Here is a 15,544-nt window from a genome sequence, read left to right as displayed (position 1 = left end):
TGTGGGCACAAATTAGGCTTGGTCTCCTTTGATGGGCAGACAAGAGCATTCAGAGACATGAGCCTGCAGATGCTAGAAATTGGAGCATAAAAAGGTGTCGTAGGAACAGTAGGGAAGGCAGCATCCATAGAGAAAAATGGACAGTTGAAATTCTGCGTTAAAACCCTGCTTCAAGACTGAGAAAGAAGGAAGTCAGTATGTTTTCAAAAGGAGAGTGGAAGGAATCAGTGGGCAATAGGTAATAAAGCAGGAGAGCAGTAGAAATAACAGAGAGGGAACAGTTGGAGAACATCTTGTGGAGCCCCTTCAAAGTGGGCATACCTCAGACTTTGCAGTGGAGCAGTAGAAATAACAGAGAGGGAACAGTTGGAGAACATCTTGTGGAGCCCCTTCAAAGTGGGCATACCTCAGACTTTGCAGTGGAGCAGTAGAAATAACAGAGAGGGAACAGTTGGAGAACATCTTGTGGAGCCCCTTCAAAGTGGGCATACCTCAGACTTTGCAGTGGAGCAGTAGAAATAACAGAGAGGGAACAGTTGGAGAACATCTTGTGGAGCCCCTTCAAAGTGGGCATACCTCAGACTTTGCAGTGGAGCAGTAGAAATAACAGAGAGGGAACAGTTGGAGAACATCTTGTGGAGCCCCTTCAAAGTGGGCATACCTCAGACTTTGCAGTGGAGCAGTAGAAATAACAGAGAGGGAACAGTTGGAGAACATCTTGTGGAGCCCCTTCAAAGTGGGCATACCTCAGACTTTGCAGTGGAGCAGTAGAAATAACAGAGAGGGAACAGTTGGAGAACATCTTGTGGAGCCCCTTCAAAGTGGGCATACCTCAGACTTTGCAGTGGAGCAGTAGAAATAACAGAGAGGGAACAGTTGGAGAACATCTTGTGGAGCCCCTTCAAAGTGGGCATACCTCAGACTTTGCAGTGGAGCCGGAAAATTGAGACCTAAGGCACTGCTGATGTTAGAATTTAGAACAAAAAGCAAACTGCTGAGGGACTCAGCAGGCCAAGCAGCATCGACAGAGGGAATGGATCACATCGTTTACCTGCCTGACACTAGACTCTTGAAACAGGCATTCTACTTCAAGCTCTGTCACGGAAAGAGGTTTCCAAATGGACGGAGGAAAAGATTTGTGAGCTTTGAAAAAATTCCACAACCCTACAGACTTTTGGAAAACCCTGACCACTCAAGGTAGAGAAAGACTGTTAAGGAGGGCACTGAGAACCTGGTCCATACTTTAGGGCATCAATGATGAAATATTCACTCCCCCAACATCCTATTTGTGCCAAAGCCTACCGGTCCCACATTGGCCTCATCAACAACCTTTGAACTAAAGTGGGCACAAGTCATCCTCCAACTCAAAAAACTGCCAAAGGAGAAGAGGGTGAACCAGAGACCTGGTTTCTTGATATGGTGATGTTTCAGTCCCCTCACAGAGTCTGGTGATTCAAATAGTTCAATAAATTTGGAATAGAAAAAGTTAACATCTTTAAAAGTAAATATGTATGTTGGGTTGCATGACGTACAAGTATGTGAAACGTTTCTGTTGCTCCGTCATGAGTTGCTTTATTATCGGCAGATTCTGGATGGAATGATTGATGTTGACGTGAACACTGATGGTGTTGATTTCAAGGTATTGATTATAATTCTTCTTTTCTATTCCCTACACAATAGTAAGCTGCCTAGCTATCATGCAGTTCTTTCAGCTCTTTGCTAAAGGTTTCAATTCATCTTGCATTGATGTGATGAAGTTTCTTCACAGTGGGCCCTGCATGAAATTAGTTCAGTGCTTTTATCTCAGTTCATCGTGGGAATGAATACACCACCAAAAGTACCCATATTTTGCCACCTACGGTCAGAGAGGCTGATGAAGTGAAAAGCAGTAAAAACTTTCCATTTATTTTGAAGATGGCCTTATTTTGCTGTGTAATGTAGCATGATCAAAAATAGGCATTTAAAGTTAGCCTTTTAATAAGCTCTGTAGAATATATACTGTAAGTTTTTATACATTTTCTGAATTGGTCGGACAGTTCTGAAATCTGAGATGTATTAATTTTAGATTAAGTTCTTTTTTTTTATTCTGTAGGAGACTTTCAGTAGAATAGAAGCAGAGAGGACTGAACTGATTCAATACATTGAAGATTTGCATGACAGCTGCAAGCAAATAGAAAATGAAAGCTTTCTTGAAATTAAAGCATGGAAACAAAAAATTAAAGAGAAAGAGAAAGAAAACATGGTATGTCCCTCACATTCTCCTTTCGTATAGAAATCATGAGGAAATCAATGGGGTTGCACCACTACCTTAGTTTGGGGAAATAAAACTGGGACATACTTGAGGATACTCTCAATTTTTGGATCATCAGTGATTAAATCAAGTATAAAAAATATTTCTGCTAAGCGAGTTGCGTTTCTGAAATGAAGCATGGATAGAAATGCCTGCCATTATAAATAATATAGATCAGTAAAATTATTACAAATGAAGGAATTCCTGTTGAGCAAATACCCAATGTAAATATACCTGATCAAATGAGTATGCCCAGGATTAAATGAGGCTTTTGCACAGCAAAAAGCAGTAACTAAGATTTTATTAGGACCACTTAGGAAACACAATCCCCCGATAAGTAAAGAAATATCCTTTGTGAAAAGCTGGAACTTCAAGATAGTAAATGTAGAGAAAGGACCTCTCCGTAAGCTTAAATCCATGGAAGTTCTTGGCCCCTGATCTTGCTGCTAAATGCTAGCAGGTTCTGAACAAATTGTTGAGTGCAGAGATTTCAAATATACAAGATACCTAATCACTTCCCTCCACTTCTCAACTCACTTTAGATCAGCAGTCCAATTGATTTTAATGTGCATTGTAGAGTTGAGATTTAGGAGGTAAATGGAAGGTCATTTCCTTCATGAATAATTTCAATTCAGTTAGTTCATTGTTTTTAATTTTTCATAATTGCTCTTCATATATTTTGGTTAGTTTTATATTTTTATACTAAAATGCAAGTATGAATTCTAAATCCTCTATTATAAATTAAAATTTTTTATGTCTTTTGAATATCAAACATAACATTAAAATGATCCTTAGACAAAGTTTGAGATATAAGTTGGAGATGTATGTTTTTGTCCAAGGCTCAATTCAACAGAGTTATGGACGACATAGTTTTGGATATTTAGATGTTAAGAGGATCTAATCCAGAACAAAAGGTGGATTCAGGATGAACTGCAATCTTATTAAATAGAAGAGCAGCCTTATAAGGCTTGAAGGTCTAATCTATTCCTTTATATTCACTTGGCACCACCTTGCATAGTCTTTTAATGTTCAAAAACACAGCTCAGTTGATCATGTTCTTTTTTTAGTGCAGATAAACTCAATGCAACATACCTGGATACAGAGCAATCAAACCTATGTGTGAAAAGTGACACCAATAATTTGGTTTAGTATGAGGAATTTGGCCAGGATCCCAAGAAGGACCATTTTTTTCTTCTTCATGAGAGGACAGACTGGACATCAATCTAGTGAGCTGGATTGGATTTACAGCTAGCTCGCATATCAGTGTAGATTCACCAGCTGGAGTCAACTTGTTATCTTATTCCAGGGCAGGTGTGAGTGCATTTGATCTATTTTGCTGCTCTGGGCACGCCATTAAATGCACTTTAACCCTTTGATTGCAGACAAGACTTGCGGCCAGAGACTTATTCCCTCTTGAGGCTATATTTTTTACAATTCAAAAACATTTAAGAGTTAAAAATTATTTACATTTTAAGAATGAAACTTAAAATGATTATAAACAGATTTCAATCCTACACTAGATCTGATTATTGAAGGATTATAGGTGAATACCACATGTATCCAATGCTAATTTGGTTGGACATTGTGGGAACTGTTGGCTGTAGGCACCATGGTTTGACCCATTGAAGAGGAATTTAAGATTAAATATTTTCTTCTCTCCCTTGAAGTTCTGGGAAATGTGCTGTCATGGTCATCATGTGACCTAACTTGACATCAGCTCTTACCTCCCTAGCTACTTGTGCTGCTTGGTGGTATCTCAGTTTATTTTTCCTCCTCTCTTGCCTATTTACTATAAACTTAAATTCTTGGGTCATCAAACCTCCTCACGTTTCATCAAGAATTTGTTTAAAAGATAAATTGGATATTTGTTTTCTCCAATGTCCAGGGTCTCCAGCAAGAAATTGTAGGTATCCGCCATCAACTGCAAGAAGAATCTGACAGGATGGTTCAAGAACAGAAAAATCATCAAACACAATTACTGAAAGTGAAGGAGTTAATCAGAGTTAAAAGCCATCAAAGAGAAAGGTAACCATACAGTTCAAATTCAGTACAACCATGTTCAGAACGATATTTATGATTATTACAACATATTGTCTGTCATCTGGTTTTCTCTCTCCCTCTTCCCTGCCCCACTTCCCCCTGTATGTTCAGAGAACACTCCATTTGTATGAATAGGTAAGTATTTTTGTATCCACTTGCATTTCATTTCATCAGATGCAAGGATCGACAATGAGATAGACAACAGACTCGCCAAGGCAAATAGCGCCTTTGGAAGACTACACAAAAGAGTCTGGAAAAACAACCAACTGAAAAACCTCACAAAGATAAGCGTATACAGAGCCGTTGTCATACCCACACTCCTGTTCGGCTCCGAATCATGGGTCCTCTACCGGCATCACCTACGGCTCCTAGAAAGCTTCCACCAGCGTTGTCTCCGCTCCATCCTCAACATCCATTGGAGCGCTGTCATCCCTAACGTCGAAGTACTCGAGATGGCAGAGGTCGACAGCATCGAGTCCATGCTGCTGAAGATCCAGCTGCGCTGGATGGGTCACGTCTCCAGAATGGAGGACCATCGCCTTCCCAAGATCGTGTTATATGGCGAGCTCTCCACTGGCCACCGTGACAGAGGTGCACCAAAGAAAAGGTACAAGGACTGCCTAAAGAAATCTCTTGGTGTCTGCCACATTGACCACCGCCAGTGGGCTGATATCGCCTCAAACCGTGCATCTTGGCGCCTCACAGTTTGGCGGGCAGCAACCTCCTTTGAAGAAGACCGCAGAGCCCACCTCACTGACAAAAGGCAAAGGAGGAAAAACCCAACACCCAACCCCAACCAACCAATTTTCCCCTGCAGCCGCTGCAACCATGTCTGCCTGTCCCGCATCGGACTTGTCAGCCACAAACGAGCCTGCAGCTGACGTGGACTTTTACCCCCTCCTTAAATCTTCGTCCGCGAAGCCAAGCCAAAGAAAGAAGACTTGCAGCAAAACCTACCAACCTCTAAAGGTGGAAAATATGCTGTCATATCATGTGGCCTAATTTAATTTAAAGATACAGCATGGCAACAGGGCCTTCTGGCCCATGAGCCCATGGAACCCAAAGACATCAATTCACCTAAAAAGCCTGTAACCTTTTTTGGAGGGAACCCACACAGATACAGGGAGAACATTGAGCCTAGCCCCAACAATGGATGAAACCAAAGCCAGTAGGAATGAATGGGGGAGTCAAAATGGATGGTTACAGAAAGTTCAAGCTTGGATCCTTCGTTGTTCGGCAAAACGGTCACTGATGTAGAGAAGCCCACACCAGGTTTGCCGAATGCAGTAGATTAGGTTGGACAATGGAAGCTGTGTGTGGCCCTTGGATGGAGGTGAAGGGAAGTGATGTTGGGGATGTAAAAAGTGCAAAACCTTTCGTGGATTTCAATATTATGATTTCATGTTGATTGAAAATCTTCCTTTTAATTACTGAGGCCAAGTGAGATGGTTAAATAGTCACAAAAGTTTTCCACAATTTCCAGGGGAATTGACTAATTCTTTATCTTACTTGAGAGAATAGAGGATCCCAGATATACTCCAAAAGAATTTTCTTGGTATTCCTCAAATGAAATTTTGAATCCACTTTACTGTATATTTCGGTGTATAAATTAAGTCATGAAACCAAAAAATCTCTCAAAAAATGGAGGTGACTTGTATGTCAGATAAACTTTTGAGACTTTAAGTTCTGATCAAAATCCAATCCATGCCAACCCATGAAAAACCGATTTGGCGTTATAAGTCAGCTCATGAAAAGACGTTTCTGTGCACAGGTCGACCCTTGAAAAACTACAAAATACCCGCCCTTGAAAGATTTTCAAAATCAATCTCTTTATCATTGTCTAAGGCAAAGATGGTGGCAAACACATCCACACTCTAACTTTTTAAACAGTCATCCTATGGGTCCCAGTCGGTATCTGATGAGGCGGTTTCAGCTTCATCGTCAGTGTCCCACAGTAAATCATCTTCGGTGCCATCAATTGCGCAAGAGATGCCGCACTTTTTAAACAATTTGATCACCGTCTCTACTTTCACTTTGTCTCATGCCTTGAGCACAAAGTCACACAGCACATTAAGCGATGCAGCATGCATTGCCCCGCCTTTTGTCGATGACTTTTCTGCACTCGACATCCATGCATCCCATTCCTCGTGCACATGGTCTTTGAATGGTTTGTTCAAGCAGACATCGAGAGGTTGTAATATTGATGTCAAACCACCCGGGATGGCTGCCACGTAAGTATTATGTAGTGCTAATCTACTTTTAGTGTTCTCAGTTAAGTGGCTACGAAACATATCCCAGACCACCGTTCTTTGCGTCAACTGCCTGGCCAACTGTTCCACACGTGGTCTATCCATAGTTTTACACCCTTTTCATTCATCCGTCCATTTTCATGAAAATGTACAAAAATACCTGCAGGGAATTTCATTTTCAGTTTAATTTTTCATTTGAAGATTACCATGGGTCTTAACTTCGTCCTGTCAGCCATGCACGATAACACCACAGTAAACCTGGTCCTTTCATGGACCGTACTTCTGGTTTGCACTGTTTTAACACCTTTCAATTCTAATGCCTATCATGTTGAAATTCATGGGAGTTTTGTCCATTTTTCAGATATTTGCCAATGCAAACTGGTGTTTCTGCTGGTTATGTATAATGAAAGTGAAAACTTAAAACTTTTGATTAAGATCTTTTGGTAGCTTCTGTGCAATTTTTGTTTTTTGTCGTAATACCAGATTTTTCCTGTTCATGAAATGGTTGCACCAGCTGACTGTCGCCTCAAAATCTTGACTGAGGTCTGGGGGCGACTGCCCAGTGCAGTGCAAATGTTCTTATTTTATTTCGGGTGACTATGTAGCAATCTTGCCTCTGTTCACGTACCCATTCTGCAACGTGATTTTCCAACTCTGGTCAACAACATTGCCGCTGTGCTTTTTTTTAAGTCTCTTCTTTCTTCCTCCAATCTCTTACCAACTTCTCATATACATCAAATGTTCTTGCAGCAGCGCTAGTTGTTGGTTTTCTTTGCCATTTCTATCACTTTCAACTTAAAACTCGTTCATATTTTCATCGTGTGCTGCCTTGTGTCAATGGACCCTCTGTAATAGCAATCACATCCGGCCACCGCCCAGCATATCAACCTGCACGATCTTTGGGGGTTGACGTATATGCCGGTAAGCGGCCTTATCAGGCATCGTGAACTTTGGGGGGTCAACCTATATGCCGGTCAACGGGGCACCTCAGGCATCCAGAAAATTAGGGTCGACTTGTATGCTGGATATACCATAAAACGCTTAAAATGAGGCTGAAAAATTGAGGTTAACTTGTATGCCAGTAAACCTATACACTGAAATATATGGGTATTTTGTCTGCTGGATGTAAGGCAGTAAAAATATTTTAACTCTATCCAGATACTTCAGCACTATGAAATAGTTTTAATTGAGACTTTTTCCCCCCCAAGGTATATAAAATCAATTAATGACAAGAATGAGAAACTGCTGAAACTCAAAAGAGAGTTGCAACATGAACAGTAAGTATATTTAATAAAGCATTTTATTTTTGAACTCGATTCATCATTTACTGTATTGAAAGTAACTGTACTTGAATTTGTGCTGTGGAGTGGACTTCTGCTGTCCTTCAGACCAGGAAGGCAGGCTGCAAAGTCCATGAGCCATTAAAAAAAAGTACATCGATTAAGTTGAAAATCAAAAGAACTGCCAAAAGATCAGATTAAGGGGCTAGGAATGAAGGTTTGGGATTAATAAATCAAATCTCTTTCGCCCAAAATACAAACTTATGGAATATGAGGGTTATTTTCTCAAGAGTGAAATCAAAGTACAAGATCCTATGTTGAATTCGAGCTGAGAAAGGGCGTACTGCACATAAAATTGCGGGCATCCTGAAACAGGGGGGTCCTTCCTGTAATTGACATTTTGAGTGAGTGCCGGAGGGAAAAAGTTACAAATGGAATATGTGCCACTTTTATAAAAAATATTTATTTTCAATAATTTTGTGTGTATATGTTTATTTTTTTTAAATGTTTCTCTAATTCTGCTCAATTGTCTTTTTTGTTGATATAATGATGATTTTAATGCCAGATACTTGGATTCAAAAACTAAAATAAGGCAACTATAAAAGTACATAATTAAACATAGAAATTACATTCAAAAATGGAATATAGTTTTTAAATAAAAGTTGATCTAGCAATAGTGCAAAGAGTCCTTTAGTGTTGTTGCCGTCCCTGATTACCGTAACAAGGGGAGGTTCAAGAGCTTGATAGCTCCATCAGTGTCATCAAGTTTGCAGACGACACAACAGTCGATGGCCTCATCAGCAACACAGATGAGTCGCACTGCAGGGAAGAGGCTGAAGTCTCATAACATGGTGAAAAAGTAACAAGCTGAGTCTCAATGTGGACAAGACGAAGGAGATTATCATGGACTTCAGGAGGACCAGGAACGACCACCCTCCACCACACGTCAAAAACACTCACTTAACTAGTGACTTATCGTGGACACTCAACATCTCCTCACTTGTCAGGAAGGTGCAAGTGTACTTCCTGAGAAAACTGGTGGGCAAGGCTACTGGTCACCACCATGTCCAACCTTCTACGGGAGCTCTATTGAAAGTGTCCTGACTGATGTGTTTCAGTTGTTGCAGAGAAATGGATTGGAGATCAATCCACTTCAAGAATGGCAAAGAGGATCACTCCCCCCTTCCTCCCAATAATGTGATTAACTGAGATCGTTGTCTGAAGAGGGAGCACAAAATCATTGAGGACTCTTTCCACCCTGCACACAGCATCTTTCAGCTGCTCCAGTCAGGAAAGACGTACGGGAGTATCAGAGCTAGAACCACCAAACGGAAGAACAGTTTCTTTCCATGGGCAATGTGAATGCTGAACGACCAAAGGAACTGCTCACGCTAGCCATATTTACCAAAACCAGTCTTTATTTATTTATTTGTTTGCTTGTATGTATGAATACTTGTCCTGCATATGTATTGTTTGTCTGTATGTGTTTTAGGTCTGGTTGTGTGTCTGCGTGTTTTGCACCGAGGACCGGAGAACGCAGTTTCATCAGGTTGTGCTTGTGCAGTTGACAATAAACTTGACTGGATTGGAGTTGTTGGGAGGAGACTGTTTGAGAAGTGTTAGTCTTCAGGCTTCTGTACCTTCTGTCCTGAGGTAGCATTGAGAAGAGGTTATGACAGGGTGATGGGGATCCTTTATGATGTTGGCTGCCTTCTTGAGCAGCACTCCACAAAGATAAATTCAGTGGATGGGAGATAAGAACCTGTGATAGACCTGGCTATGTTTGTTACCTTCTGGAGTTTTCTGCGTTCCTGAGCAGTCAAATTTCTTAACCCATCTTTGATGCAATAAGTCGGTGTACTTAGCGCACCTGCAGACGTTTTTTGATGACATGCCAAATCAACAAAGACTCCTCCGAATCAAATATTGGATTGACAAAGTGTTCAGGCCTGAAGCATTGGTGATATATCTTTACCTCCTATGGACACTGAGACCTGCTGAGTTCCTCCAGCTTTTTTAGTGATTTACTACAATCACAACGTCTGTAGACTTTCATGTTTCAGATCATTAGCTTTTCTTATTTTGATACTAGTTTCTGTGTTCAGATTTGTTTTGATGCCAATGCCTCAGATTAGGATTTTCCTTTCAAATACACAAATACAACCAGACACAAAATTTGATCTGAAGTGTCTTCAATTTTCCCATTTCTATTCAATTTACTCGTCTGACCAGTGGGATTGTTATATTTTAAGATCCCCTAAGAAGTCTGAATTTAACAGACAATTTCTTTTAAAAAGTAACAAATGTGATAGTGTGTGTGGCTATAAATAAAAAAAATATCCTCCCTAAATTTTTGAAAAATATTAATGAAGCATGATCTAAAACATGTCACTGGACTGATATATTCCAGTGGGGTGGGCACAGCTTTATATTTGTACCTCATACGTACATTAGCTTATCAATATTAATGGAACTCCAGTTTGGCTTTATATGAGACTTCTCTTTCGGATGCTAAGAGCTTTTAAATAACGAGGAATCTGTTAGACAGCAGTCCACAGATCTATTTAATCCACCATGTTCATGTGGAATTGAATGATATTAGTCACCTACATTTTTTTCTGCAACAATCTACAGGATGCAATGTCTTAAGTACACTTGACATTTTCACAGAGAACAGTGGTGCCATAAAAAGCTACAGCTGGAGGAAGAAATGAAAAATGCAAAACAAACTGAAACAGAGAATATAAAGAAAGCAATGAGTCAAGAGGTGAGAAAACTATCCATAGATTTGATGACTGTTACTTACTAATATTTAATATTGCATTAGTCTCTGGTTTAAGCCAAAGTGTCTGCAGAGGATTAGATGCCATTTTCTGTTGCAATGCAACTTTTGATTTTGTTTCTTGAAATTGAATCTATAATTGACATTTTGACAGAAGTTTACTTCCATTTGAACATTATGAACAATTTATTAACTTCATGAGATCAAGGACTTTTTTTTGCCTTTTAAATTGTATTACATGTTATTTTCTACTGCATGTTATGTTGCTCCAAAATAGTGGTTGACATGTACATTGTATGTGTCAAGATTATCTTATGCAGGAAAGGTGTTTTCTTGAAAGTGGTGAATAATTGATTATCATCAGAAGGGTTTGTAGGTGATGAAACAAGCTGATAATCTTCATGTACATGCATATATATGGATAATAATTTATAACATTTAGTGTCTGCTTTATTTAAAAATAAACTTCATTCCTTTCGAACTTACAATTTGCAGATTATCTCATGCTAACTTTGTTTTACTTCGTTTGTTAACGACAACACCTTAAATGACTGCCTCATGAGAAAATAATATGGCTTGACAAGAAAATTCAGAGTGATCTGAAAAACAAATTGAAAAGCTGCTTCCAAATACGTGGGGCAATTTTAACCCAAAATCTTTTGAGTGTGGGGCCGTAGGAAATTAATATGTTAAAATTCTTGAATTTGAATGTGGCCTGTCTTGAAGCTGCAGCCTCCCAAGTTTTAGTGGAGGATGAATGAGCATGTGGAGGTTGGACTGGCAGTCGATCTGATCTCGGATATTATTTAAATATCTAAACCAGTGGTTCTCAACCTTTTTCTTTCCACTCAGATACCACTTTAAGTGGGGGGGCGTGGCAAGATGGCGTAAGGGGGGCGTGGCAAGATGGCGTAAGGAATAGACGTGCCTTCCAGCCCTCTCCCGACTCTTTGGTATTGTTTTGTCTTTAAATGCCCGTTAAAACCTTTTCAAGGTTAGATATAGTTAGAGCTGTTAAACTAGTTTCCAATGGTACAATTGTTGAAAAAAAGCAAGAAAAAACGGCAACAGATCATTAAGAAATTACATTTTCCGAAGATGTCAGAGCCTACTTGTTTACAAGAAGCCAGAACTCAGCGTGGAATGGATCCAGGAGGATAAGCACAGGAACCAGCAGCGGAGCTCCGTTCTCTGCCGGTAGGGCTCTTTAAAAATGGCGCCCGGCAGCCCTTAGAACAAAGGGCTAGCCGGGCACGTGTATTTCAATCAACGCCCGCTATGAGCGCTGTCACAGAGCCTTTGACAGCTGAAAGAGCTGGGAAGCCACCAGCTGAAGGCTTGCAGTTAAAGGGACGTCCACTGACTGATGTACCGGTGGCGCTGCGAATTGCACCACCTGAAATGAAGATTTCTACAGACTTTAATGTGTCGGAGATGCTTGATAGAATATGGCTTGGGGATAACCCTCGCCACCAACCTCCAGATATTACTGGGGAGGTTGTGGCAGGGGTTTCTACACGAAGTCACACTGCAAGAAAAGCAGTTAAATTAAGGGAGGGAATACAAGATCCTTTGGCTATTCAGAAACAACAGGACCCTATTGTGTCTGAATCTACTTCAGTGGATAAGTTTCTTAAGAGTCTTGAATCTAAGTTAGCTGTTACATTGAAAGAATTCGCTAAAACTTTAGATCAACTTGATACTAAACTTAATACCTTGGTGGATATTAATACTCAACAGATGGCTGATTATGGAGCTTTTAAGCTTAAAACGAGTGAAAGACTTGATTTTTGTGACCAAGGTTTAGTGACGTACAAGATCAATTACAAGATGTCAATAAGACAATTGAAACTTTACAAATTCAGAATAAAAATTTAGTGAAAAAGGTTGATTATTTGAAGAATCAATCCAGACGGAATAATATAAAAATTGTTGGTTTATCAGAAGATATGGAAGGATCAGATCCAAGAAAATTTTTTACTGAGTGGATTCCACAAGTATTAGGACAAGATAAGTTCCCGGAAGGCTTAATACTGGAACGTGCTCATAGAGCTTTGAGAAGAAAGCCTCCGTTTGGACAAAAGCCACGACCTGTTTTGATTCGTTGTTTAAATTATTATGATAGAGAGACAATTTTGCGTGTGGCCATAAGAAGTGCACAACAAAGAAGAAGATCTCCTTTGATGGTTCAGAATAATCGTGTTTTTTTAAAATCCGGATTTGAGTCATGTTAGGTCTGCTTTGTTCATGAATGAGTGAGACAAACACCAGACTGAGTCGAAATCAGGGTTCTTTGTTCTTTATTACCGGATTGTAACACTTGCAACTAACAATGTTAGTCGGAGAATGCATTCTCAAGAAGTTATGTCTCAGCGACGTGAATTTAACTTTGTGAAAGAAGTGTTGTGGAAAAAAGGTTTTTAAAGCAACATTTAGATATCCTGCGGTATTGAAGATTTTTCAAGATGGTTACCAACCAAAATTTTTTGATGATCCTAAGGAAGCCATGGATTTTGCTCAATCGTTACCAATTACACAATTTCAGGAAAGATGTAGTCCTCCACGGTCCCCAAAGAGAATGGAGACACAAGATGGGAATCGAATTCCAAGGAGAAATGGAAATAATGGTGGTCGTAGTGATAAAGTTGATTAAAAAAATAATAATAAAAAGAAGTTTTTTTTTCTTTGAGAAAATTTTAAATGATGATAGTTTAAGTGAAACGTGAATTGGGAGAGGGAGCTGGGTGGGCACTCTTTTCCAGAAGTCATCAGCTATGTGTGAGTTATCTCACACTCAATATTTTGTGGGATTTACCGCAATGAGCGGTTGATCCAGGAGGAGGTAGCAGTTGCCTCCTGCCTGGTTTTTTTTTCTAATTAATTTTTGGATTGAGGAGTGAAGGATTTTTTTATTTAAAAAAATTTTTTTTTATATATTTTTTCTTTTTTTGTAGTTCTAGGAGGGGATAAGGGGAGGGGGTGTTTTTTTTTCTTTCCTTTTTTTCCTTTTTGTGTATTTTTTTAAGTAATGTTTAAATTTAAATTTGTTTTTTTTAAATATTTACGGTTTTAATAACTTTATTAAGCATAAGAAAGTATTTGATTGTTTTAAAAATTAAAAGTTGATGTGGTTTTTGTAAAGTTTATTCAGTAGATAAGGAATATTTGAAATTTAAATGTGAATGGGATGGATAAGCTTTAGGGTTAAATACATGTTTTATTTTGACTCCGTTTGTTAAATATATGCATTTAAGTTTGATCTAAATATGTTTTTAAGTGTGATATCTTAGTATTAATTACTTCTCTTTTTGTTAGTATTTTAATCTGTTATGTTTTTTTTGTAAGTGGGTTTTTTTCTTACATATATTACTAACTTTATTAATTCTTCACTCTTTATTTTGGGGGGAAGGTGGGGTATAGTTTATTTAGATTACTGATGCTGTATTGTAATTTCATTATCTTATTTTAAATTTTTTTTTAATGTAATCTTATATTTTATTCATGTTATAAAATCTTAAATAAAGTTTTTTAAAAAAAGATCCCACTTTAAGTGATCCCTGGGCCATTGGTGCTCTGTGATTAGTAAGGGTTTGCTTAAGGTGAGTGGGAAGGGAAGGTTGAGAATCACTGCTCTAGACCCAATTGTTACTGAAATATTTTGCTTGAGAAAAAATGTCATTGGCCCAATTCCTTTGGAGTTGTGAAACCGTGCACATAGCGAGTCAATGAGGTACCATTAAAACAGTGGTTTACAAACTTTCTTTCCACTCACAGACCACCTTAAGCAATCCCTTACTAATCACAGAACACCTATGGCATAGGGAATAATTAAAGTGGTCTGTGAGTGGAAAAAAAAGGTTGAGGACCACTGATCTAAACAAAGCTGTATATGTGAGCTTTCACCTGTGTCGCAATATTAATGCTGGCCAGCCAGTTTTCCTGCATCTCAAACCCCAGCAGTTGAAGGAAAGCAATGACTTTCGGATTTGAGGTTAGTGTTTTTTGAAATACCATATGTGAGCCAAGAATGGAGGACTGCTTTCCAACCAGAGATGTTTTTACATTCTATAACACCTTAGAGAAACAAATGTACGCTTTTTGGATTTTGTAAAATTACAGGTATGTGCCACTTAACGTCCACGATCTTTCTTCTTTTTCTTTGGCTTGGCTTCGCGGACAAAGATTTATGGAGGGGGTAAATGTCCACGTCAGCTGCAGGCACGTTTATGGCTGACAAGTCCGATGTGGGACAGGCAGACATGGTTGAACCCCACATCTCCATCGGGCACACAAAACTCAAAACGGTCAACCAGTTTACCTATCTCGGCTGCACCATTTCATCAGATGCAAGGATCGACAACGAGATAGACAACAGACTCGCCAAGGCAAATAGCGCCTTTGGAAGACTACACAAAAGAGTCTGGAAAAACAACCAACTGAAAAACCTCACAAAGATAAGCGTATACAGAGCCGTTGTCATACCCACACTCCTGTTCGGCTCCGAATCATGGGTCCTCTACCGGCATCACCTACGGCTCCTAGAACACTTCCACCAGCGTTGTCTCCGCACGTCCACGATACGTTCTGTGAAACTGGGCGTTATGCGATGTGGATGTTCTGTGAACACCATGTTACTGTGTATGCTTAGCAAAGCTATATGGGATACTGAACTTGGAATAAATTAAACTTTAATTTTTTTCACATTTTAAAGGATTATGTAAACACTTTATTAGCCTACATCACACACAGTGTAACAAAGGGGATCAGGATCATTCATATAGCTTTTCTCAACTCCCTTATAATGTTCCACTGGAAGAGTTTCAGGTCAAATAACCTCCATTGATTGACTGTCACTCTGTTATGCCTGAAGGACCTGAGGCCGTGTTGGCTTCTTCAGAATATG

General features: G+C 39.3%; 1 protein-coding gene across 7 annotated transcripts in view; it reads left to right on the top strand.

Moving 5' to 3' along the window:
• The window catches only part of LOC138738424 (E3 ubiquitin-protein ligase DZIP3-like), a 103,173-nt gene that overhangs the window by 48,821 nt on the left and 38,808 nt on the right, over positions 1 to 15,544 (top strand). For 6 of the 7 annotated variants that reach the window (XR_011341541.1, XM_069888622.1, XM_069888620.1 and 3 more), the window contains 5 exons: positions 1,586 to 1,639; positions 2,093 to 2,242; positions 4,176 to 4,315; positions 7,788 to 7,856; positions 10,530 to 10,626. Coding sequence is in view for 6 of the 7 variants with exons in the window: in XM_069888622.1 (XP_069744723.1) it covers positions 1,586 to 1,639; positions 2,093 to 2,242; positions 4,176 to 4,315; positions 7,788 to 7,856; positions 10,530 to 10,626 (510 nt within the window). In the remaining variant the exon portion in view is untranslated. The remainder of the gene's footprint in view (positions 1 to 1,585; positions 1,640 to 2,092; positions 2,243 to 4,175; positions 4,316 to 7,787; positions 7,857 to 10,529; positions 10,627 to 15,544) is intronic. The other variant, XM_069888623.1, reaches the window with a different exon arrangement.

The sequence above is a fragment of the Narcine bancroftii genome, chromosome 7 (genome assembly GCF_036971445.1).
Source record: "Narcine bancroftii isolate sNarBan1 chromosome 7, sNarBan1.hap1, whole genome shotgun sequence".
NCBI classification, from domain to species: Eukaryota; Metazoa; Chordata; class Chondrichthyes; order Torpediniformes; family Narcinidae; genus Narcine; species Narcine bancroftii.
The sequence above is the reverse complement of the archived record's forward strand: the minus strand, read 5'-3'. Positions and strand labels throughout refer to the sequence as shown.